Source organism: Orcinus orca, chromosome 13, assembly GCF_937001465.1.
Source record: "Orcinus orca chromosome 13, mOrcOrc1.1, whole genome shotgun sequence".
Classification (NCBI taxonomy): Eukaryota; Metazoa; Chordata; class Mammalia; order Artiodactyla; family Delphinidae; genus Orcinus; species Orcinus orca.
Genome location: NC_064571.1, coordinates 90,754,825 through 90,781,631, shown reverse-complemented (window position 1 = coordinate 90,781,631; position 26,807 = coordinate 90,754,825). Strand labels below are relative to the sequence as shown.

At 48.1% G+C, this 26,807-nt stretch overlaps 1 protein-coding gene across 1 annotated transcript in view; it reads left to right on the top strand.

Annotated features, from left to right (window-relative positions):
* SNTG2 (syntrophin gamma 2) overlaps positions 1-26,807 on the top strand; it is a 200,766-nt gene that overhangs the window by 125,847 nt on the left and 48,112 nt on the right. Inside the window, exons 9-11 of the mRNA XM_049695901.1 lie at positions 6,959-7,086; positions 23,695-23,824; positions 25,409-25,447. Of these exons, the coding sequence (XP_049551858.1) occupies positions 6,959-7,086; positions 23,695-23,824; positions 25,409-25,447 (297 nt within the window). The remainder of the gene's footprint in view (positions 1-6,958; positions 7,087-23,694; positions 23,825-25,408; positions 25,448-26,807) is intronic.

The window sequence follows — 26,807 nt, the reverse complement described above, 5'->3', positions numbered from 1 at the left end:
CTCCTGCAAAAATAAATACCCTGTTACACTGAAAAATAAGGCATTTGTGCTCAGGTGCTGGGCGCTGGCAGTTCCACACAGTGACCCTGGAAAAGAGAGAACATCACAAGTTGAGTACCACCTGGGGACAGTGGAACTCAAACATAGTGCATGGTCCTGCTGCACTGAGAAGCAAAAAGAAGGATGTAGGGCTTCTGAATCAGCTAGAATCTGGGCGACAAGGCACCAGAGAGTCATAACCCGAAGGAGGTGGCAGAGGGGGAGTCAGAAGATTTGGGGTGTTGGGCCCCTCCCTGGCTGAATGTAGGATACCCATGCACAGGGAAATACTATCAGTGCCCACCCAGGAAAGGCTGCTGACGGGTAGGAGCAAACGAAGATGCTAGAGGTCAAGCAGTAGGGATGAAATTGCATTTCCCCTTTGCCCGGAATGGGGAAGATTTAACGCCCCCGGACATGGCGGCTGAAACCTCAGAAAGGCTACACCTTTGTCACTGTGACCATATTAAACCTGTCTTAACAGAGTCCAAAACCAAGCTTTGAAAACATCTGTAGAGACAACAGAGTTTGGGGCTGATTCCTCTAAGTTACAGAGTTTAGTAAACAGCTTAGATTTTCCAAAAACCCACCTCAACAAAGCTTAAAACTTCCTAATTTTAAGGTGCTTAAATAACTGAACTGCCTGTTGAACAAAAAACAGCTCTTTAGAGGAAGATAATATAATCCATAGTCCCTGCCCTAGGTTACAATGTCCAGTATGCAATCAAAAGTTACTAGTGACGCAAAGAAGCGAGACAAAGTGATATAAAGCTAAGGAAAGCTCAGTCAGTAGAAATAGACCCCACATGATGTTGTATTTAGCCAACAAAGACCTTAACACAAGAGTTATCGATACCTTCAAGGCCTTGAGGAAAATATGGTTTTAATGGTTGAATAGATAGGAACTCTGAGTAAAGAAATTGAGATTTCAAAAATGAAACAAATGATAATTGTAGAACTGAAAGTGCAGTAACTAGAATTTTAAGAAAATAAAAATATCTACCGGATAGGCTTCATATGAATTAAAGATGGCATAAGGCCTGGCGGTAAACTTGGAGACACACCAACAGAAATCTGCCCATCTGAAGAACAGGAAAAAGACTGAAAAGCAAGGGAGCACCAGTGACCTGTGGCATAACTCAAGTGGACCAAGGCTACGTGTACTTGGAGTCCAGAAGGAAAATGGGAACGAAGACAAAGCTGGATGAATACAAAGAAAACTAGACGTCAGCAGATCCCAGTCAAACTGTTGAAAGTCAAAGAAGAGAAAATCTAGGTAGAAGCCAGATTTTTATAAAAGACATATTATTTACATAGGAACAGAGAAATGAATGAATATCTATTTAGAATTCTATATCCAGGGGAATATATTCTTCAAAAGTGAGGGGATACAAACGTTTCAAAAGAAATTTAAGCTGAGAGAAAATATCACCAGCAGACCTGCACTACCTGAGATACTAAAAGATGCTCTTCAGGCTGAAAGGACAAGACACCAGATGGAGACTTACACATACAGGAAGAAGTAAAGAGCAGCATAAATGGTAAATAAGTGGGTGTGTGTATAAAATATCTATTTTCCTTATCATAATTTCCTTTAAATATAAATACTTCAGAGGACAAAATGATAAGACAGTAAAATGGAGTTGATAATGTATGTTGAAGTAAAAGATGTAGCAAGAATAGCACAAAGGATGGGGTCAGGTAAATTGAATTATTCTGCTGTAAAGTTCTTATATTTGTGACATGAGGTGTAGGAACAGTGATGTGTCAGATGGGAATTTTGCAGTGATACAATATAATACATAAGCATTGATAAATTAAGAATATGTATTATGATTCCTACAACTGGTGAGAAGATAAAAGAGAATAATGAAAAAAGTTGACCAACCCCTTAAAAATAGTATGTTCAATAGAGCAGAAAATCAAGAGGAACAAATAAGAAATAGGAATTAAATAATAATTAAACCTAGTGACATAAGAGTTATAATAAATGTAAATGGACTAAATGTTCCAATTAAAAGGTACAAGTTGTCAGACTGGATTTGATAAAAAGAAAGGCCCAACTCTATGCTTTCTACTGAAATTATAATTTAAACGTAAAGATGCAAATAGGTGGTGATTAAAAGAGTGGAGAACATATATTTTATAAACAGAAACCGAATAATTGTGGCTATATTAATATCTGACAAAGTAGTCTTTAAGGCAATGAGTGTACAAAGAAGAATGTTGCATTATGATTAAAAGACCAATTCATCAGGAAAATGTAATAATCCTGGATGGAGTTTGCACTTAGTAACAGAGCTTCCGAATATAAGAACCAAACCTGGCAGAAATGGCAGAAACAGACAAACTCATAGTCATACTTGGAGATTTTAATACTCTTTGCTCAGAAGTTGATGGGACAAGTAGGCAAAACATCAGTAAGGAGATAGAGGATGTAACCGACCTTCTGAGTCAACTAACTGGCTCACAGCATACTGTGTCCAAAGTCTGTAGAATCAATGTTCCTTTCAAGTGAACATGGAACATTCATCAAGATGGGTCACGTGCAAGGCCATGGAAGACTGTTCAGGGCAGCAAAGGCTTATAGAAAACTCAAGTATTCTGTAATTGGTGAATCCTGTCAAAGAATATGTCCATTTCACAGACACGTTCAGGAAATAGAAGATTTGCTGCATCCCAGCTAACTCTACGAGGCCAGAATAATTTTACGAGAATCTTTTAAAGGCGTTATGTGTAAAGAATATTACAGACCAATGACCCTCATAAATGTAGATGCAAAAATCTTCAAATATATGAACAAGTCAAAGGAAGAATAATGTGTCATGAGCAAATGAGGTTTATCCGAGGAATGCAAGCTTGGCACCCAAATTTAACTGATAACACAGCACTTTTATTTAGATTGTTCTTAAACTGGGAATGATTCAGATCTCCTTCAACAGGTGAATGGATAAAGACATGCTGGCAGATGCAGACAGTAGACTACGACTCAGTGATGAAAATGAATAATCTGCTGGAATACGCAGTGATGAGGATCCTCTCACAGCCTCCTGCCGAGAGAAGGAAGCCTCACCCACAAGTATGTCCTGTATGATTCTAGGCATAGAAGCCCTGGAAGACTCAGAGTAATCTATAGTGACGGAAGTCAGACCAGTGGCTGCCTCGTGCAGGACAGAAGTCAGACCAGTGGCTGCCTTGTGCAGGAGGCGCAGGGAACTTTTCTTGGTGGCTGGGGTGGAATTATTCTGTATTCTAATTTAGGGCTTGGTTGCGTGAGGTGGATACATTTGTCAAAACTCATCAAACTGTGCACCTAAATCAGTACATGTCATTATACATAATTGACGCCTCAGTATAGTTCAGTTAAAAATAGAAGAATAAAGTGGAAAGTCCTCAACCATTCAAAGTAGAGATGTGGCAGTACCTAAAAAGTTGGCTTCAAATTTCCCAGTTAAACATCAAGTATTGAATGTTGAACATTTTTCCTGAAAAAGATGACTTGAAGACGTATCCCAGCACCCAAGAAATGAGACAGGGGAGGAGTGGAAGATGCACAGGTAGAGCGTTTGAGAACAAGAAGGTCCGCCCTCACTAGTTTGCCACTCGTATTCATGACGTCAAGGAAAGCGTGATCGTGGCTGTAATGCAGCATCCTTGGCTGCCACTCCTTCAGAATCCTCTGTGGTGCGTAGCCCTCTGCAGGCAGTGAGTTCCACGGGGAGCGTCCCGTCACGCTAGGGATCCCAAAAATCAGGTGAGATGCTGTCCCACGAGGTAGGACCTCCACTGAGCCATCTCACCTCAGAATCTCCAGCTCAAAGAAACTACGATGTCCTAGAGTAAACGGTCCTGTGAGTCGATGGGTCACATATAAATGTTTTAGAACCAGGACGGCCTTCTTTTCCTCACTCCTCTGACGCCTTTGACTGGTGTCAAATGGAAGGAAACACGACTTGTCCCTCCTCCTCTAAAATCGATGTCTTGGGTGGTGGGTAGCAGTAGATGGTGTCATAAGACCTGACGGCTGGTCTTAAGATCGTACGGCCCTGGGCTGGGCCGCACAATCAGGAGAGCTGACGGGTACAACCCACGGCATTTCGGTTCAGCTGGGGGGACCACGCCTCGTGATCTCTGCAAGCTCTAAAGCTGATGTACCATTTCGGGCTGAAATTAGAATCATGATCTGCTTCCTGCGGGTGACGAGCTCCCCTCAGACGCGGACTTGCACACACAGGGGAAGCCTGCCCAGACCTTGAGCGGCCCCAGCCTTGACCACAGGTTCTGGAAGGTCTGTCCGGGCACAACTTTCCTGGTGTCCCATCAGGCGCGAGAGCTCCGGGCTCCCGCAGTGCTGGGGCCCGCAGTCTGTTTTCCCCCAGACCCCAGGGCTTGCAGCTACAGAGGGCAGGCAGCTACTGTCCTGCAGCCCATGGCAGGAGTCCAGGGATGGAGCAAGCTTGGAGGGGACCCCAGCCAGGCTCCTCCTCCTTTCCCAGGCATCCCCTGAACCCACCATCAAGGAAGCCATGTGAGCATCACAGAAACCCCCACTGGTCCACAGAGACCTGGTGTCCTCCTTCAGCCTCAAGGTTCTCAGGATTATACAAAGTATTTTTCCAGAGGAAACACCGGTCAAATCTGACATGAAACTCTGGGCTTGTCAGTGGCCCCTGAGGTAGAAGCTTTCCAAAGCAGAGGGAACAAAAAGCTTCCTTTAAAAAGTTATAGTCTGTTGCTAAAATGTGCCCAATAGGTTATGAAATGCAACCTGATTTTATAAAGGAAAAAATTGTTTTCCTTAGTGGGGAATCGCTTTTTATCCTACATTTTGAAAAGCCAATTTAAAATGATTTTATTTAATAACCATATCCTTGTGCTCATTTAAATACTGCTCATTATGCACGGAATCCATTATGACACTTTAAGTGGTGGTTTTGCAGAATTATTCTCATAACTCTGACTATTGATGCCTGTTGTCGCTTACAAGTTTGAATCAGTGAGGGCAGCAAACCGCATTCAAAGAAAATGCACGAAACGTTATTCCTGGTGAACTCTGATACCTTAAATGCAGTGTTGTGAATGCAAATAACAGTGATAAAACTCAGTGAACACTGACAACTGAAGACACGCCGCAACGTATAATAAATTACAGCGAATTCTTACACGCAGCAGCAGTACATGTAGGCAAACGGGTATCTCAGTAAAGCCAGAGTGAAATCCATAGTAAAGTAATAAATCTGTAGGCCTTCCAGTGCTGTGTCATGTGTACACCAAAAGCAAATATTCTATCAGACACTAGAACATGATGCAAAAAGATGACAATAAATGAGCATTAATAAACTCTAGTTTAATCTTCTAATGTTACAGTACCTTTGCTTTTGAGCTATTGGCCGTGGAATTAATAAATTTAAATAAAGAATGTTATGAGGACAACGCAAACCCAGCCTCTGGTTGCTTGGAATCCAGGCATTGGCAGGGCTGCTCCTTCCAGAGGCTCCAGAGGAGGGTCCTTCCTGCCCACTCCCGCTCTTGGTATCCCCCGCACCGCCCCGGGCATCCTGGTCGTTCGGCCATGTGGCTTCCGTCTCTGCCTCTGCCTTTGCAAGGCCCTGCTCCCTCCTGTCTGGGTTCCCCTGTATCCCTCTGGTAAGGATAGATGCCACAGCGTTGAGGGTGCCCAAATAGTCCAGGTACATACCCTAAATTTAATCACACACGCGGGGACCCCTTGTCCAAATAAGGTACCAGGTCCCGGGATTAGGCCCCGATATGTTTTATCCGGGGGTGGCCTGAGACGGTCAGACACTAGACTCGTCGGGAGTTTGGCCTGGAAGGAATCCTCACCGTAAGAGTGGTTTCAGGTCTTGCTGGAGTCTTAGAGTGGAGGTGAGTCCGCAGCATTCTAGCACCGCGCGTCCCACGCAGCCTTAGCCGTCCCAGTAAGAGTCCGTTTCCAGCGCTCACCATCGCCACCCTGCAGGCCCTGCTTTCCTTAGCGAGGCCCTTCCCCCATATTCCCGACGACCCCTGTCGGGACAGCACAGAAGTGGCCTCCCTGATCTGGGGGCCTTTCCAGCGCTCCCAGGCAGATCCAGCTTTGCCGTCCTAACTAGTGCCCCGGGGACTCACACCTTGCTCTGGCCGCCCGTGCCTGAGCTAGAAGGTGCCGGGAAAACCTGCCCTTGTGGCTGGGAGCCACGGCTGCCGCGAGGATGCTTCCGAGTGACGGAAGCCGGCGTCCCACGAGGCGCGGCCGCGCGTGCCGGGGCTGTCTTCTCCGAGGGGGCGAGACGGGCCAGCATCCGACCCTGTGACTAACTGGGCACGCGCGGCGTCCTGTCTGGCGACCTGGCTGTCTGCGTGGCTTCATTCAGGCGTTCGAGCATCTTCCTCTTCCCCGCAGGCCCCGCCGAGGAGGGACCGGGCCACCCCTCCCCACGGGCTCCCTCTCTGCTCACCTTGGACAGACAGTGGGGACTTCGCCGCTGATGAACAGGCAGGGTCTTGTGACCTAGGCACCCGTTAGCGTGTCGTCAATATTATTATGTATTGAACTCGCTCCGATTTGACCTTCCAGGGAGACGTGGTCGTTCACAGCCTTCCTGGACTCAGAGCCTTCGTCGTGTCCCTCAGGTTCCTTCCAGCTTTAGCGTCTCTCCCCGTCCCCTTCCCTGGGACTTTTCTGTCTTTGGAGCAGTATGCTGTGTGAAAACTAGAGGCAGAAAATCGTTTATGTCGAAATAGAAGAGCCGTTCTTTCTTTCCGGAGCTTTGAGAAAATGATCACGTACTTTTGCAGCAGCTGAAATGTGTCTCATTTGGGTTTGGGGGCTGTGATGTCTGGGCCCGTCGGGGCCTCCCCCTGTATTTGGCGCCTCCACCTGATTCTGTGGCCGTTGATTCTCGTCTGTTTTGCGCAGGCTCCGTCCTCGCCTTCTTCGCCCGTCGCTAATGAGCCAAAATATGAGAAACGCTGGCTGGACGCCGTGTCCCTCCCTCTGTCCATGGCTCGGGTCTCACGGTGCAGAGCTGGAGCACAAAAAGTAAGGTGCGTGACCGATGTCTGGAGTGGGAAGCGCCGATAAACCCCGAGGTGCGTGTCCTTGTCTCCAGCTGGATTTAGCATTTGCAGAAATAGTCACAATATTAATAAAAGTCAAGCATCATAAGAAAACACTAGTCAGAGCAGGGGCCGATTTGCGGTCAGGAGGGTTCTGTCTAGTGGGGACTGTGTTCATTCTTCTGAGACATAGTCATCAGAAGAAGAAATCGTATTTTCAGTTTGAACTGTTAACAGAATTAGATTGGAAATAAGACTGTACTCTTATCCACGTTGCATACAATTACAGAAAAGTCAGTTAAACCCCACGGGCCTCATTTTCTTCATTAATAAAATGAGAAGGTTAGACCAGCACCAGTGTTCAAGAACTGCTCACTAGTTTTCGAGCCTGGTTAATGAAGTAACTTCAGAGTTTCACCTGTAAAGGTTGTGTGTCCCTCACTGTTTTGTGGAATAAGGTAGCATTTTTCCCTCTAAGTTAGTGCAGTGTGTCATCTGTGGCCAACTGTGCTGTCCAGTCACTGTGGAAAGGCTGAGAAGTAGGTAGGTGGTGAGTTTCCTTTCATTCTCAAGAAGCTGGGGAGAGAACTGTGTGAACAAAGGAAGAGCGCTCGTTGTCCTGGAATTGAGTACTTTCTTGATGAGACAGGTGTGCCCACGGAGGCCATGTTCGTGTGAACACAAAGCATCTGAGGAAGGCGCCCCGGGTGGTCACACGCCCCTCCTTTGCCCTGGGGAGTGCTGTCAAATCCTACGAGCAAACCAAAGGTTTCCATGTCGTTTTATGGAAACAAACATATCTTATTAGCTTTGCTGACTCTCTCATGATTTTAACGTGGGCAGGAAGATGCAAAAAGTAAAATGAATGACGAAAATTCTGCATTTCATCGAGTGTGTTTGTCTGACTCACATCAGTATTAACGTGCACGTTTAGAGGGGGTGCTGTCCCCTCCCCTGCCCTGTAGCCCCCTGGTCGCACATTGAGGAGGAGGGGAAGAGGAGAGGAGGTGAGCACGTGGCCTCAAACAGCCTGAGTTACTTCTGCAGCTCCTGTGCTCTCTCCCGAGGGACCTTCGCTCTGGGGCGTGCAAGGAGCAGGTTTAGGAGTTGCCAGCTCTAAACCAAATGCTTTTTAAAATCTAAAAGCCAAAGCTCTAAACTATAGCCTGGGAAGGATTTTTAGGAGATCCTCTGAGTGGATGAAAACAAGTGGGATGAGCATGTCAGAGGTCAGCGTCCTGGGGCTTCTGTCGTCGTCCAGTTGTAGGACCAAAATTTGTCACCAGCTGCTCTGCGTTTTCCTTGTTTGGAAAGTACAGTAATTTGGCCAACGATGGTTGAGGTGCCTTAGTTTTCCGAAGACGTTTCAAAAGATTCTCTAAAGAGTAGACACATATTTAAATGTAACATTGAGATACGTATTGAAATGATAAAACTCAGTTGTGGTGAGTATGACGGTTCCCATGTCCCGTCACCTCCGGGGCTGCAGGGTTGTCCTCTGCCGGGGGCCTCTCACACCTGTTCGCTGTCAGGTGGACGTTAGTGTCAGTGGTTCTTGGGCACGGTGGGAACTAAGCTTTTCCGTAAGTTATACATCACTATTAATGAAGGTCGAATCATCGACTGCCCAGGACAGGAAAAGATGGTTCCATGAGAATTTGGGGGAGAGCATCTTGATATGAAACGAAAACAGGTGTAAAAACAGCACGATGCCCAGTGAGGGTGACAGCCGACTCCTTACAAAGTAGGGCTGCTCCTCGAGTGCTCACGTAGGAAAATAGACCACGTCTGCAGACTCTGGGAAGTAGCCACGAGACATCACAGATTCCTCAGCAGAAGCTCGTGCTTTTGGCTATTAGGTGGTTGTTAGCACATTTCTCTGACACTGCGAGGAGGAAAGCATGCTTCCTGGGGCGACTAACGGTTGTGAAGAGGGCGAGAGTTTTCTGAGCAGGACCCTCTCCATTTTCCGTTGCTACATAACCAGTCAGTGCAAATTTAGCTTCAAAAGCGCGAGTGTGTCATCTCACAGACTCCACGGGTCAGCTGGGCTGTGTGTGCCGGGGTCTCCAAGCCGATGCTGGGGTGTGACCGGGCTGCGCTCTCGCCTGAAGCCGGGGCCCTGCCCAAGGTTCTCGCTGGTTATTGGCAGAATTCAGGCCCTCGAGTCTGTAAGGCTGGGCTCCCCATCTCCGTGCTGGCTGTCACCCAAGTTCCAGGCCTCATGTCCCCTCCCCTACAAGGCGGCAACAGATGACCTCTTGTGCATGGAATCTGACCTCCTGTCTCTGACCTTCAGACCCAGATGTGAAGGGCATGAGACCACGTCGGGCCACCTGGATAATCTTCCTAATTTAAAGCCAGCTGATTTCAGGTCTGAATTACTTTTGCAGAATCCCGCCTGGCAACACCTAGCTTTGTGTCTGACAGAGTAACTGGGTGCAGCTGCCTGTGCCCTGGAGGCTGTGGTCTGAGCTTAAGTGCAGGGCGTGCTCAGACCCATCTTAGGGATCTGTCCTTCGAAGACGCACTGAGCCTCGGTCTGCGGTTGGCTGTGCTTTCACGTCCCCATGACGAGCCTGGTTAGGGTCCCAGACCTGGGCTGAGCAAGGTACCGGCTTAGTGTGTGTATTTTAGGAAGCTGAGGGGTCGGGACCGTCCTTAAGGGGCTCTGGACTTGGGCGAGAAGAGGGGAGGCGGATGGTGTGGAGGAAAGAACAGGGTTTGGAGGGAACCGTCTCTAATCCCGCATTGCCTCTGGGCCTCTTGGGGCCACTTGACCTGCCCTCAGGGAGCCCCTTCCTGATAGCCAAGCGGGCAGGACATGATGTGAATTCTCCACTGCTTCCTAAGATGGTTTATGGAGAAAGCGTAAAATAACGAGGTTTAAGGGAGCTTTAAAACCCCTTTAGAAGTGAGCTGCCAGGTGTGGGGTTACCGCCATTGTTGACTGTTTATGGGCTGAGGAATAGGCCTGAACGGGGGAGGAGACTCAGATCCGAGCCGTCGCTGCCGCGTCGCAGGCTCACCCGCGCCGGCGGATTCTTCACGCGAGGCGCTGCTATCTGTGCTTCTGCTCAGATGGGCCCTTCCCAGGGCTCTTGTTCTATGTTGGCCTGAAAAAGTGTAGGGAGTCACTTATCTCGTTCCTTTTTCCAAAGGGACGGAAGGAAACTAAAGCTTTAGTTCTATTTGTCCCACATCTTTCGTATTTGTGAAAATAACAGTGGCTGACGTCTTTTCACTGACAGTAATACCCCATGTGGCTTTGGAGGAGGTCCCCTTATTTCAGAGTAAAGAGCATGGAAGGGACCAGACGGGCTTTACAGCAGCCATGCTGGAGACATCCTGCAGAGAAGCACGTTTTCAAAAGTGATGCTACAAGTCAAAACTGTCCTGCTGAATACTCTGATCTGCTTTGCAAAGGACGGCTTCATGCTTAGACACTTGCGCCAAAACCCGCTCTCCTGTAGCTGGGAGATCCTCAAAGTGGGGGTCAAGCAGAGCAGGGGAGACAGGATCCCAGGGCCGTAGGCGTCTCCACAAGAGGAGGGGCTTCTGTGGGGTGGGGTTCCATAGCAGGGTCAGGAGCTCAGGGTCTGCTCTGCACTGGGGGCTCGGAGAGTGGGCCCCCGGGGTCATCGTTGAGTTTGACTACATCCAGGAGGATGCAGGGTGGGGTGTCTGGGAGCAGGGCTGGGCCTGTCCTGGGGGAGCACCGTCGTCAGGGTGGGATGAGGGAGGGTCTTGGTGGCCGGACATCCTTTGTGTTTCCGTCTGCTCGGGCAGGATTTCGAGCCCTTTTCTGTCTTGTTCCTGGAGTTCAGGGAGAGCCCTCGCCTGCTGTGGGCGGGCTCGGAACTGTTTATGTTCAGCAGAAGAATCCCACAGCCGGTCTGGGAGCTGTCGGGTGTCAGGCTGGAACGGAGCACGACCCTGTGGTCCTTCCCCAGCCCCTGTGTCCTCCACCTGCCTTTTGTCTGTAGAAAAACTTTAGTCAAAGAATAAGTTTTATCAGATAAGTGAAAAATGCAGAAGCAAAGGAAAACAAACAGGACAAAATAATAAGAGTCTAGTCATTAGCAGAGTCAAGGACCTTTAGTCCCTCCTCAAGGGCTATAGATCATATTCTGAGCCGTATCCTGGGAGCCGTCTTGTAGACACTGAAACCCCGCCAGTGTCTGGTGGAAGGAGTGAACTCCACGATGACCAGGATGTAGCCATGACATAAGCTGCCACAATTCGGAGCCTTGGCCTCAAGGGAATGGGAACACACTGACCCTGGAACCGAAGATTAACTGTACTTAAGACAGTCAAGATGATGCTGGTCAGAGCACGGCAGCACCAATTTCAAGGTGACCATCAGAGTGGACCGTGCTGTTTCTGCAGGGAGCCCCTCGCTCCGTCTATAAAAGCTCTTGCCCCCGATTGTCAGTGGGGAATGGGGGGAAGTCGGCCACCCTGCCCCCAGGTTGCCAGCACCCAAAATAAAGCAAACTTTCCTTTCCACTTTCCTGGCCTCTTTATTGGCTTTTGAGCAGCGAGCAGCCGGACCCCACTTTCAGTAACAAGGCTGCTGTCTTTCTCAACTCACTGCGTCTTTAATTTTTTCTGAAATTTCCATCGTGGGGAGAGAAGGTTAGGGCATGTGTGCTTACTGAGAGGGAATGATGCCCTTCTAGGAATGTCCCCCAAACGTCCAGGCTCTGGCCGCACCCTGCACATGGGGTGTGGACGGCCTGGGACCACGAGGTGGGCCAGCTTCTCCGAGGCAGGAGCTGCCTGGTCGGCCGTGTCCGCAGAGTCGCAGGGAAGCCCGGCCTTGCAACAGGGTCGTGACGGGACAGTGGCTGGGGTGCCAGCCGGGCTGCAGCCGCTGTGGAGGGCAGCCTGGGGAGGAGAGCCCGCCGGGGCGGCCGTCCCGCTGTGGGTGTGGACAGAGGACGCTACCCCCGGACGCCGGCGGAGAGAAGTGGGCCTTTCACTTCACCGTGCGTTTCTGGTCCTTGATCACCGGCTTTAACCCCGGAGGCCAGCCTGCCTCCTCTGTGATCATCTCCAAACCACGGGCCACGTGAGTCGCCCCCGTGTAGACGTGCTGCCCTGGGACGGTGGCTTCTTACCACGACCGGAAGGCACGGCGGGTCTGGACAGTCCCCGGCGGGAGTGGTGACCGTCTAGGTCGCTGTCCGGCCCTCTGGGGCCGGGGGCTGCCGGGGGGGCCGCTGCTGACACGTGGAAGCCTCAGGGCCCCTCCCTCCGCGGCTCGTGGGAAGCGCTGCCCACCTGACCGCCGAGGACCGTTCTGTAACCTTCCCTGGTCTGTGCTGCTTAGGACTCGAGCTGGGTGACCCGCACAGCCAGGCCCCTCGTGGTGCAGCCGGCGCAGAGCAGCTCCGAGTCGCCGTCTTTGGTGCAGGTGGCAGGGTTCCCGCGTCTCTTCGCTGGGTCTCACACTCGTCCCCAGCCCGCCATCCCACACGTGCGGTATCGAGACTTATCCTGGGAGATGCTCCTTGTCTCTGCTGGATTCGCTGCCTCGGAGAACGTTTTCTCTCTCTCTTTCCTGGTGCATCCAATGGCAGTGTCTCAAAGTAGCACCTCTTATTTTAGCGCCGAGGATTATCCATGGTGACCGTGAGGGGATCAGAGCCCCAGCTACTGAGAGATGCCGCAGAGCCTCAGCCCTCGGACGTTCGGGCCTTTTCTTCTTATCCGAGTAGGGTCGGTGTCATCACAAGTCTTCCCCCTGGAACGTTAAATTGATTTTCCTTTCCTTTGTGTATAGAAATGTAATAGGCTCTCGAAGTTTGAAATGACAATAAATAGGGCGTTTTAAGGTGGGAGAATGGCGTCGCTATAGACGAGGGGCCTCCTGTGGGCGCCCTGCATTCCTCAGAGCATCTCCAGGGTTGGCTGTCGCCTCTCTCAGACCCTCCATCTCCACCAGCTGCTGAGGGATCACATGTCTCTGTCCTCATTTCACCAGCATCCCTATCGTCACAACAAAGCAAATGAGCTGAAGTGACAGAGTTTCCTGCTGCTGAGAGGAGAGGGCCTCAGGGAACCTCGCTCTACCGGATCAAACTACCCCGGGCACAGGGAGCAGGCAGGCTGCTGTCTCTAGGAACATGTCCCATTGCTCCTTAGGTACTGACCCCAGGCTTGGGGGTGTACAGGGGAAGCCTGCTTTTTATGAATTCGACCAACTTTCTAATTACTTTTGAAGTCACACTCTCAGAAACTGACCCAGTTCCGTCTGCATTTCCATTCCTGCCTCTACCTGGCGGGTGGTCCTGGGCATGCATGTGACTCTTGACTCTTGACCCTTGACCCCATGCCTTGCCCCATCTGTCAGTAAGTCTGCTTCCCTCCTCTTCTGACAGCCGTCAGCCCCCTTCTCCTCATGGCCCCCACTCTGTTCTTACCCCGAGACCATGACTCCTTCCCCAGACTCAGGACCGGCGCTCCCAGGACTTCCTGGTGGAGCAGTTACCAGTGGGATTGTGCAGGATGCAGGACGCTCCCAGGGCTTCCTGGTGGGGCAGTTACCAGTGGGATTGTCAAGGATGCAGGACGCTCCCAGGACTTCCTGGTGGGGCAGTTACCAGTGGGATTGTGCAGGATGCAGGACGCTCCCAGGGCTTCCTGGTGGGGCAGTTACCAGTGGGATTGTCCAGGATGCAGGACACTCCCAGGACTTCCTGGTGGGGCAGTTACCAGTGGGATTGTCAAGGATGCAGGACGCTCCCAGGGCTTCCTGGTGGGGCAGTTACCAGTGGGATTGTCCAGGACGCAGGACACTCCCAGGACTTCCTGGTGGGGCAGTTACCAGTGGGATTGTCAAGGATGCAGGATGGTCCCAGGACTTCCTGGTGGGGCAGTTACCAGTGGGATTGTCAAGGATGCAGGATGGTCCCAGGACTTCCTGGTGGGGTAGTTACCAGTGGGATTGTCCAGGTTGCAGGATGGTCCCAGGGCTTCCTGGTGGGGCAGTTACCAGTGGGAGTGTCCAGGATGCAGGACGATCCCAGGGCTTCCTGGTGGGGCAGTTACCAGTGGGAGTGTCCAGGATGCAGGACGATCCCAGGGCTTCCTGGTGGGGCAGTTACCAGTGGGCGTGTCCAGGATGCAGGATGCTCCCAGGGCTTCCTGGTGGGGGCAGTTACCAGTGGGATTGTCCAGGTTGCAGGACACTCCCAGGGCTTCCTGGTGGGGCAGTTACCAGTGGGATTGTCCAGGATGCAGGATGCTCCCAGGGCTTCCTGGTGGGGCAGTTACCAGTGGGCGTGTCCAGGATGCAGGGCGCTCCCAGGGCTTCCTGGTGGAGCAGTTACCAGTGGGATTGTCAAGGATGCAGGGCGCTCCCAGGGCTTCCTGGTGGGGCAGTTACCAGTGGGATTGTGCAGGATGCAGGACGCTCCCAGGGCTTCCTGGTGGGGCAGGTACCAGTGGGATTGTCCAGGATGCAGGACACTCCCAGGGCTTCCTGGTGGGGCAGTTACCAGTGGGCGTGTCCAGGATGCAGGACACTCCCAGGGCTTCCTGGTAGAGCAGTTACCAGTGGGCGTGTCCAGGATGCAGGATGCTCCCAGTCATGTCTAAGGGGGTAAAACACCGTCCTGGCTGAGTGATGTCCTGGCATGGAGATTTCTTCCTTCACTGCACTCAGCCCGGCCGCCAGACTGGTGTTGGGTCTTCGGGTTAGAGTTTGCATTTCCAGTGTCTCCTTGAGATGCAGTGTTTCTGTCTCAGAAGAGAGATCTAAGTGATGAAAACTCGAAGGGCAAAATATGGTCATGTTACTGGAGTCGTGGAACCGTTCCAGCAGACTTAAACAAACATGTGTTTAAAACAAAGCACCAGGTATTGAAGGAATGAACTCTGCAGAGTCCTGAAGGCAGGGTCTGTGTGGTTCTGCTGCACAGAAGAGGTGCTGGCAGTTTTCACGAGGTGGCCTGATGTTATAGTTCAGACTGTGGGAGACCCAGCGAGTTCCGGGGTTCCAAGACAGGGTCCCGCAGTGCTGCCTGGAGAATCACTCACCCTCCTGGTGTTGGCCACCTGAGCCCCTCTAAATGTCCCCTAAGAACTTGGAAAGATTGAATCTCCACCATGGAGCTTGTGCAGGAAACATTCCTTAACCACCATTTAGTGCCACGTGCTACAGAGGGGAAGAAACCTCCTTTATGTCACCCAAGTGTTGATATTCTAGCAAACAATTAAGTTGGAAGAAAAATTTAGATGTCCAAAAGCTGTGAGGTGTTACAGTGCAAGGGTGGGAAGGACTGTCGGACCTGGAGGACACAGGTTGTTAGAAGGGCCTTTGGGAAGGAGAGATGCAGCTCTGAAGGACGCAGATCACGCGCGGATGTGACGAGCAGGGGTCGCTGGCAGGGGGGCCACATGCACGTGTGTGTGGACACGGGTGTGCGCATGTGTGTGCGCGTATACATATGTATATACACTCACACATTTATACATATATCCATAGGGTTCACAGCTAAAAACATTGCTTCTGGCTAATTTGGGAAATATAAATGTGTGGGGAAAATGTTAATATGTTAAAATTCTACCACGAGATAAAACTACATTATCACCTTAACGTATGTTTGTCTGGACTTTTCTATGGAGAGAGAACACTGTGGATGGGTGTCTGGACATTGGGATTTAATGAGACTTTTGTCCTCTTGGTGTGCATAGTGCGTACCCAGTATTCCTTTATAATGAGACCGGGGCTTATTTTTCTTTTAAAACATGTTTTGGGGACTGCTCTGATGTCGTTATGCATACATTGTTATTCACATTACCCATCATTTCATTAGAATAGGTAGTACGGTAAGATCATGGAATGAAAAGGTTAAAACGTTTTAAGGCCTTTAAGACATTTTGTCAAACATCTAATTTACCACCAGAAAGTTCATCCCCGTGTCCATTTCTCTTGAATAAGTTCTTAAGTTAGCTTCCTGTGGAATAAATAAGAAAATATGTTTAAAAATCAATTTATTATGCAAATAAAACTGAAGGTTGAGAAGTGAGAAAGTATTAACCGATGAATCCATTGCCTGACACCAAACTTGCCCATTTCACAAACATCCGTTGACTCAGTTGCTTTCAGGGTCTAACAGGCTCTTCGTTTAGATGAAAACAACAAGGGTTAAGTAGTTAGAAGTATGGATTTGAATGTAGAAATAAAGGCTAATGAGCACGGGGAAACTGGAGGGCTGTGCGGATAAAATGTGCATTTTTCAAGGAAGGAATTGTTACTCAGAGCACTCCCCAGTGCAGATTACAGCCTTTCAGGAAGTTCATGTATTTTCACCCAGTAATTCAGATTTTCCTAGTAGATAAATCAGCAGACGAAGAAGTAGGAACTGGTTGTAGTGTTTGCTCCACGTGGCACCTGCTGTAATGTTATGCTGGGTCAGCGGTCACTCCCATTAGAATGGCCCCCCGTCGACTTTGAAGGAGGTATCCAGGGATTTGAAAGGTTTGCTTCATGGAAGTGAAAGCCTTCGAGGGCTGACTAATGCCTCCTGGACACAGAAATCCTGAGGGAAAGACAAAGAAAATGCAGAGAGAGATGCAGTGTCTGTTATGTCTGATTTCCTTATTCATAGGATAAAGCTGCAGGTTCCATTATTCAAAACGGTTGTAAAGAGAAAACGTCAGGACTTAGCAGTGCCAGTGATCTTAGCCGCCTCCGAATCTGTTAGAATGTGTTGATTTTTATAGACAGTAAAGATATTTCTCTGTTCTTGACTTACAATATTTTGAATTTGTTCAAAGCGGTTTCAATCATTATGGAAAGGGGAATTTTCAAATGCATGATTAATTGGTCAAACATGAAGAATTTAAGAATATAAGGAAGATGATTGCACAGGTTCTGCAAACATCTCTGACAAGCACAGAGCCTGGGCTCTCTGTGCTGCCCGTCCCCGTGCATTGAATACATGTATAATATTCTTATATTTATGTGCGCGCGTGCCGGCTGCAGCGCCGTCACTCCACCTACCTCGCCGACCTGTCCCCAGGGCCCAGCGAGCGGTCCTTCAGGTGCCTGCTCTCACATGAGGAGGCCGCGCCCCTGGCCGGGTTGGGAGGACAGTGGTTTCTCTATCAGCGGGCAGTGGGCATGGGAGGTGGGAGCCTTTTCCACCGTGCTGCGTGTTCTCCAGCACTTACTGACGCGACAGGTATTCTAGCATGCCTGCTCCGTGCAGCGCTGCCGGAGATGTTGCAGGCTGAGGGTGTGCAATGGGCAAACCCAGGAGTCCATGCTCTCTGGAAGCTTCCCGTCCGGCAGGAAATGCAGGCAGGAAACAGGCATAAGCTCAGACCAGCAGGGAGACCTAGGTGAGGTGGTTTTGCCTCCGCTTTCTTTCAGTGGGACCCCTGGGAGGGGCTCCGCCATCTGGCTCGGGCGCCGCCCACATGGGACCCTCCGCCCTCACACCTCTCCAGCCCCTGCTCCATGATGGGCGAGGGGCTCGGAGGACTCGGACCTGGTCTCAGGATGGTGATCGGGGTGACAGAGGAGGGCAAGTTGGCCTTCGGGGCAGCACGCAGGAGAAGTTATCTTTCTTTCCTGGACTTGCTGGACTTTTGTTGTGCCTGGAATCTTCCAGGAATAGTGATTTTTAATAAACAAACTGACACAGGGAGAAGGGTGCCTGCATTGAAGTTGGGTCTTTGTTACTGTTTAACATGGAGCCCTTAGAGATGCCGCTGCATGGTGGGGAAGCAGAAAGAAAATATTTCTCTGGCTTCCATGAAAAGATAACACGCATGCCACAGAGGCAGGCTTGAAATGTGACATGTGAATGGCAGTTGGGGGATTTTTTTCAAATTCTGAGGAATATACACGTTTTTCTCTCATTTTGTCTAGTGAATGTTCGTAACTCTCGATGTGAGTAAAATAAACAGACGCCGACCCTTCAGCTTGCAGAGCAGGGGGGGCTTCAGGTTCACCAGAGCAGAGATGCTGTGTGCAGTCAGTCCTCCCTGGATGCTGTCCAGGTGTAAAGGGTCAGGATTGGCCGGAACCTGGGGGCCTGGATGGCCGTGAGCCATGACTCGTGGGTAAGAGGTTCCGTGGGTCATTTTGGAAGCTCGAGTGTTTTCGTTCCTTAAAAAACACACAACGTGTTAAAAAGATGATTTATAAACTTTGAGTTCTTTTTCTCCAATGTTGAAGCTTTGAGGGGCAGTTAAGAACGCTCAGTACTTAGAGCCCGATTTGGGTCATGCTGGAATCCCACGGCACAGCTGAGGTCGGTGTGGGAAGATCGTCTGTTGCCACAGGATGCAGACGTGGGATGCAGACAGATGTCCAGCGTTAGGCCTGTAAATAACTGAGATGAGCTGTGAGGTCACCGGCAGCCTCCAGCAGCTGGCCTGGTAAAGGTACTGATGCAGAGTGTCTCAGGAGGGACTGTGGGAGGCTCTGGGCAGGGCTGGGGGGCTGGCGTCTGTGGGGGAGGGAGGGGAGCAGCAGGATGCTGGGGGGAGCTGTCATCTGAGGAGAAGTGGGGGGGGTGAAGGGGCAGGAAGAGAAGATGCAGACCCCTCCTCCTCCAAAGGCAGTGCAGACTCAACATTGAACTTTCAGTTCCTCAATCTTCTAATAGGTTAAGATACACGTACTTTGAACCTTATTGGAATAGATTTCTTTTGCTTAGCCAGAAACTGTGAATCGACTCATTTCCTACGGTATGAAACTGTCTCACCAGTTTTCTCTTCGAAAATCAAAAATCCTCTCAGTCTCGAAGGAATCCTGGAAGCAGGTGGGCTTTCCAAAGGCACGGGCAGGGTCATTCCTTCCCTGGCCCTTGACAGTGGTGTCTGGGGCTTGGCTTCGTTTCTACCCGGGAAACACACGCACCAAATACTCCACCTTCTCTGGGTGTAGGTTTTACTGCTGATTTTTCAAAGCTGACATGTGACCTCACAGAGCACGCTGAGTCCCGAGTACTCTGGGATTTCTAGTTCTGACTGTGACCTTGACCATGGGATTAAAGTCCTGAGAATCCTGAGCCAATGCCATGACCGTAGAACCATGAGGCAGGATCCGCCTGTGGACGGGGGAGGGACGTTGTAGGGGAGCCTGAACACCGCACAAGTGAAAAGCTGAGAAAATAAAACCTCAGAGTCAATCAGGAGACATGAATGTCCATCCGTCGTTCGGGCATACACGCACAGAGTTTGTGTCATTGCCTCTAATTAATATGACTTTTGTACAATAAGCCAAAGTGCGAATTTGTTTTCATACTGTGTTGGTACGTTGGCATCTATCATCAGCATTCACGCCAACACTTTCACCGTTTCTGCTCATATAATGTTTAATTTGTATTGCTTTGCTTGACAGATAACCTCACTGGTAGCAATGCTTGTATAGCATCTGTGGGTTTGGTAGGACCATATTTACGTTACCCCACTTGTCTCTCCCAATATTTCCATTTGTGGTATAATTGGCATTTCAAGACCCGTTGTGTAGACAAGGATCTTTTAAAGGTTAGGCGTCTAGCTTGTCTCACACAGCTGAAGCACGAACAGGATGGATTCAAATCTCATCCATTTTCCCCAGAGAGCCGACTGTCTACACGCCCTACACGGGCTTTTGTAGAAGCTCTTTATCACACTGAGAACACTCCCCTTTAGTCGTAGTTTGTTGAGTGTTTTCTAGCATGAAAGCATTTTGGATTTGGTCAAGTGCTTTTTCTGCATCTGTTGAGATGGTTTTTTGATTTTTTTTTTTATTCTGTTGCTATGATGTATAACATTTCCAGATGTCAAACTGACTGACTTCCTGGGGTAACTCCCATTGATGGTGGTATATAATTCTTAATAGATGTTCCTGGATTGAGTTTCCTAGTATTTCACGGGGGATATTTGCATCCATATTCAAAACAGATATTGGTCTGTGGATTTCTTGTGATGACTTGTGGTTTGGGTATTAAGGTTGTATTGGCCTCATAAACTAATTGGGGAAATGTTCTATTCTATTTTGGGGAGAGTTTGTGACTAATTGTTGTTAATTCTTCTCTGAATGTTTAGTAGAACTCAGTGGTAAAGCCATCTGGGCCTCAGCTTTTCTATGTGGTTAGTTTTTTGGTTACAAATTCAATTTCTAAACTTGTAATATTGTCTATTCAGATTTCTCCCTGAATCAACTTTGGTAGTTTGTATTTTCTAGGATTTCATCTAATTTATCTCATTTATTGGTATACAATTGTTCAAGGATTCCTTTATAATCCTTTTTGCTTCTGTAATATTGACGGTAATATCTCCACTTTCACCTCTTATTCTAGTATTTTGATTCTTCTTTCTTTTTTCTTGGTCAGTATAGCTAAAAGTTTGTCCATTTTGCTGTTCTTTTTAAAGAACCAGATTTTGGTTACATTGATTTTCTCTGTTGTTTTTCTCTCTCTGCTTCATTAATTCCAGCTCTAATCTTCATTATTTTCTTCCTTCTGCTTGCTTTATGTTTTGATCTTTATTTGTATGTATATACACATATATATTTAAAATCATTAAAGAAATGTAAATGCTTAATTAGAAGATATTCACATACTATAAAAGAAAGCAGGGAAAGAGGAACAAAACAGATTTGAGACACGTAGAAAATGAAAAGTAAATTGGCAGACATAAGTCTAACTATACCAATAATAAAATTACATTTGCACGATTGAATAATCCAGTTAGAAGGTGAAGATTTTCAGACTGAATAGAAAAAACAAGATCCAACTGTATTCTGTCTTCAAGAGACACACTTTAGATTCAGAGAAACGAATAGATTGAAAATAAAAGATGGGAAAAAATATACAAACAGCAAACACAAGGATGCAGTAGCTTTACTAATATCATAGAAAATAGAATTTAAAACTGAAAATGTTATTAGCAATAAAGAGGGACATTTTAAAAAGATGAATGTTTAATCCATCAGGAAGATATAACAATTATAAATATATATGCACCTAAAAACAGAACACCAAAATACATGAAACTATAACTAACAGTATTGAAAGGCAAAACAAACAATTCAACAGTAATAGTCAGAGGCTTCAATACACCAGTTTTAATAGTGTATGGAAAAACCAGGCAGAACATCAGGAAGAAAACAGAAGACTTGAACAACACTATAAACCAAATAGATACGGCAACATTTGGGGAACCTCCGTGCAGTAACAGGAGACCTTTTCTTCATTTTCTAGTTTGAGTGTCAGAGGTTCTGACAGTTTCTCTTCACTCCTTCTTCTGTCTCTTACTTGGATTGCATAAACTCTACTGATCTGTCTTCAAGTTTGCTAATTCTTTGTCAGTTGAAACCTCCTGTCAAGCCTCTCTAGTAAATTTTTTTCCGTTATTATACTTGTTCACCCTAATACACTCATTTGCTCGCTTTTGTAGCTACTGTCTCGTTACTAACATTCTGTATTTGAAGTGACGTTGTCTTTGTACCTTTACTTCTTTAACCAAGCTTTCCTCTAGTTTCTTGGACGTGTTTACAATGACTGTTTTGAAGTCTTTCTGCCTGATGTGACGTCTGGTCACCTCGCAGACACCTTCCGTGCCTGCTTTTCCCCAGGCGGCGCGGCGCACTGTCCTGTCTCCAGCAGCTCCGGGTGCAGGTCCTCACCCCACACCCCTACCTGCGGTTTGTTGTTTATTGTTTAGTGACCGGCTGGATCATTTTAGTGAAGTCTGGGCGCCGCTCTCCCCGCCGTCCTGTTAAGCCTGAGGTTGGTTTCTTCCTGTGACCACACCCGGCTGTTCAACTTCACTCATTTCCAGCGGATTGGTCTATCATTTTCAGCAAAGCTTTGTGGTGTAAATGGATCGGCAGAATATTCCAGTCAAATCTGGGTTCCTTTGAAGAACTAGTTCCTGGGGTCGGTGTCTGAGATTTGTTCTGACCACAGGAGAGCTCCTTCCAGCTGTTTTATTCTCAGGTTTTCTCCTGAAAATTAGCCGGCCAGCAGTTCAGCCTGTATTCATTTAATTTATGAAACTCTTTCTAATTGCCTTTCACCGAAATTTCCACTGTTTTTGAAGTGCCCGTGACCTTGAACTTCTCCACATTCTACTGCAAGTGAAGTCACTTCCTGTGGAAATTGACCAGGAGCTGTAGGTTTTGTTGCCTGTCCCTCACCCCCTCGCCAGGTAAAATTTCTGAGCCGGGGCGCGGGGTGCAGGGACAATAACACACTTGTCTGTAAATGAACCTTATGTTCTGATTCAAGCAGTGCTGATTAGGGTGGGAATGATACCTAGTAAGGGATATCCACTTATAAAAAAGACAGACGGATTGTTTAATCAGAGAAACTCCGGTTGGTAGATTTGGCCCAAGAACGTGCAGGGCTGGTTTATAATGTCTCTACTTCCTTCTCCCGCCCTTGTATCCTTTCCCGTATGAAACCATGATTGAACCCACATCTGAAAGACTATTAAAACATAATTTAGCGCCAACCTTGTTTAAAAAAAGTTTGTTTTGTCATTTTTAGCCTTTCAGTTGTCTTCTTAAGGCCGTGGAGATATAAGCTGCATGGGTTAGTGTGCATTTTTCTTAAGAGAAAACGAACAGACGTGTAAGTGACATTCTTTTGTTGTAAGGGTTGTGTCCGTCAGTTCAGGCTGCCTTAGCAAAACACCAGACGGCGGGGGTTGGGCGGGGGGATGGTGCTCGAACAACAGCAATTTATTTTCTCACAGTTCTGGAGGCTGGAAGTCCAAGATCAAAGTTCCAGAGGGTTGTGTCTGGTGAGCACTGTCCTCCTGGCTCGCTGACGGCTGTCTTCTCACTGTGTCCTCATATGGAACAGAGTTCTGGGCCCTCTTCTTCTAGGGCCCCCAGTCCTGTTGGATCAGGCCCGCCCTTCTGACCTCACCTAAGCTTCTCTCCTTAGAGGTCCCATCTCCAGATATACCCACACTGGGGACTAGGGCTTTAACATGTAGGTTTTGGGGAATACACACATCAGTCTATAGCAATAGTTATATGGAAATTATCTCTGGAAAAAACGGCTTGCATGATAGGGGAGAACTACTGAATTAGAGACAGTGATGTCGCCGTTACGAATGATTTGCCATGGGTGGGTTTGTGGCAGGTTGATTCTCATGGTTAAAAATAAAGGAGAACCAACTTCAACTTCTTCAAAAGCTCTGTTGTAAATCAGACGTATACGTGTGGTCCTAAAACACCGTCGACACTGAGGAATGGTGGTGTTTGACCTGCTCCATCGTCACGGGGTCAAGAGCCTTCAGACCATGATAAGTGGTCTCCGAAAGAATCACTGCTAAGGACCCCACAAAACAGTAGCTCCAGCCCTGCTCTAAGAGCAAGTGTATTTCCTACAGGAGCTGCCTTTCATGTGTTTATTAAATTAGAAATAGGGATTTCAGCGTTTCGAACTTAATTTCAGTAAACCTACCTAAGATACGGAGATGGGTTAGGCTGTGCCCACGGCTGTGAGCTGTGTTTCCCGCAGTGACTGCAGGTCGGTGCTGAGCAGGGCTGAGTGGGCGCCGCCTTCTCCCGGTCCTGGGGCATTGGATCCCAGGGGCCTCCTTCCAGCATCTCCTGTCCTCCTCCCGCAGGTCCAGTGCATTTGAGGTGCAGGCCCTGGATGGGGCGAGCTCGGGAAGCCTTTGGTTTTACACCGCGCAGGAGAGCACCGCCTGGCTGAGGGCCGTGTCTGCCAACATCAGCGACCTGACGCTGCAAAAAGTGAGCACGGAGACTTTCCATGTCCCTGTTTTTGCTCTTTAATCCACGAAAAGAATTATGATGTTTTGTTACTTATGATGAATCCTGAAACAGTTGGTAATAACATTAAACAGACGAACATGCACTTTTTTTCAACATAAGAAACCTTTGACTAAAAATGTTAAAGATTAAGTCATCTAAAAGTTTCCTGGTATAAGAGTGTAGACTGAATCAAACCTCTGGACACCTCCCCGCTGGTTCTGTCTCTCCCTCTTCCTTTCCACGCACCTACACAGAAGTATTTGTGTGCACGTAATTTTATATATACGCTATCCAAATGCATTGATGTAACGTGACGTTTTTATTTGGGGAACCCAACTGGGTTAAATACGTAATTCTCCAGAACATTAAGGAAACTTATGAAGAGGCACCTCCACCACAAACATCCCTTCTCAATGGATCACCGCAGGCACCCAGGAAAGAAAAACGCTCTGTCTCTTTGAGTGATCTGTTTGATGATCAAGGTCAATATGAAACTTCAAAATGAAACAATAAAACTAGATGGGGTGAGAGTAAAACATGAATAAAGTACTCAGTTCCCTAAAGCAGCCGCTGTATCCCGGCAGTAAGTTGATGGCCACAGCTGTGGGAGGCTCATGCAGGGACCAGCCCTTGGCCCGAGGAGGCCGTGGACCCGTTTCCTTGTTCTCAGCCCCTGCAGGTGACTTGCCCCGTTGTCCACATTTGCACCCCAGGGCCTGCTGTGGCCCAGGGCAGCTGGTGGCAGGAGGACCCCAGGGGTCTGGACGCACACGGCGTAGTCTCACACCTGCCTCACTCCTGGAGACTACTGAACAGAGCTCGCCTGAGCACTTTGAAATATCAGGGAAGCAGCAATGTGAGATTTCTATTCCAAAGACCTCAGAGGCTCTCAGCTACATAGGAGGTACTAGACCCTCTCTAAGACCTCAGTTTTCCAACTTGACATTTTGAATTCCAAAGGTATCTGGACGGATAAAAGGAAAAGAAAAACCCAGGTGGTGGTAGCTTGTTATTGGCAGAAATGCATGGTTCTACATGAATCTCACACATTGCAGCTACTGGGCAGAGCAGAGGAAAGGAGACGCAGACACTTTCGAGCTGGAACTGTGGATTCAAAGCCACTTTCCAACTGGGTAGGCGTGACCTTGTTATTACTCTGGACCTTCATGTCCTCACTGGTTAAATTTTGCAGGATTGCTGGGAGAATCAAATGTGAACTGTGAAAACTGTAATTACCTAAGACCATGTAGTACAGAAATCATTTTCCCCAGTTATTTCAGACGTGGACATTTAAGCATCCGCTGCCCCAGGGCTTCACTTAGTAAAGAGCTGATGCTTGAAACAGTAGCGTCGATACGCTAGTCTTGGGTTTTCTGTTATGAGAGTCGTTGCCAGACATCTGTACATGCTCTGGTTTGGTTTTCAGGTAAGAAATACCTCATAAAGGAAACGTTTCATGCAGGGACACTTCATGCAGCTAATTAAATCCAGTTGCCAGTTAGGTTGAAAAATTATGACATCAATACATGGTCACACTGACTCCTTGCTTCCCTCTCTCTACAGATGAAGATGGCAAATCAGTGCCGCTCTCCTTGTGACCAGGTAGGATTCGTGGGTTTTGTGTTGATTATACGATGTCCCCGAAGGCAGCCTCTTTCTGTTTTTGAGATTTGGTTTGGAAATTTTGACAGGAAAGCATTAGCACACGTCAGACTGAAGTCCATCCTCACCCTCAGTGTTAACTCCAGGAAGCTACTCGTTTGTCCTGGAAATAGCGCAGGAGGAATCGTTCTGACCTGAGTGTGCCGTGTTATCAGTGATCTATCCGCACGTACATTTTCTAAGGAATCGTGATGAAATGATAACCTAGATGTGACTGTCTAAGCTTAGAGGGTGTGACAGCTGAGACTCACCCGTGTAATCGGGAGTCTTCAGCATCCTGTGATTTTCTTAGCTCACGTCCTCGTTCAGGAGGTTTCACTCTGGGAGGCTTTGACTGGGAGCTACTGTCGCGGGTGGGAAGGAAGCACCCCACCCCTGTGCCCCGCGCTGGCCCTTGTCCACCTGGAGGCCACGTGTTCCGGTGGTGGTAGCCCTGCGTCTTCAGGAGCCTGGGCTCGTTCGTTCCGAGAGCAGAGGCCAACCTGTAACGCGCCTGGCTTTCTAATTCAAGGACTGCTCATGTACTAGGTCTGTAAGTGCTTAGCTGTGTATCAGGTAAATACACTTGGAAGTCACTACATTATTTTTCTGTTTCCTTTTTGATAAAGTCATAGTTCAAGCTGTAAGTGTGAACTTTTTAAGATGTGTAGCTGCTTAGCTTTCTGGTTGTGTCTTTCATATAGGTCTGAGGCAGTATACCTTGTAGGCTCGAGTTAAGCAAACTAAAGGAATGTGTTCAGTTTGCTTTAAATAGCACACAGAGCCGCCCTTTACATAGAGCTGAGTGATAACATTTACGTTAAAATGGAAGGCATTCAGGAGAGTAAGTACCTGCCCATCAAATGTTTCCTGGAAAAGATAGGAAATTCGGACCATGTTTTAAGTTAAACCCCTCTAGTCAACATTTCTAAATTAGATGAGAAACACTAAGAAAGGTTCTTCTAACTTTTAGTTGTTGTAATGTTTTCCTAAATTTATGAACAGCTTATTTTTGTTTACATAGCTAAATGAGGGTGGGTAGCTATTTAATGAGTAACGGTCCCATAAATGTCTTCAGATTACTGTGGGACTCATTGCATATTCTTACGCATAAAATACAGCTTTTCTGCTGGGCTTAGTGTTTCTGAGACAGAAGTTTCTCTTGGACTTTTCCCCTGAGGACACACCTCCCCGTAGTTCACACTTAAAGCCTGTCTTCTCTGGATTTATTTACCAAAGCTGGTGGGACAATAGACCAAATTGGTGTTTTTGTCTCCAAGAATAATTTGCCCTTTGAAATTGGATTTCTGTTGGCACAAGC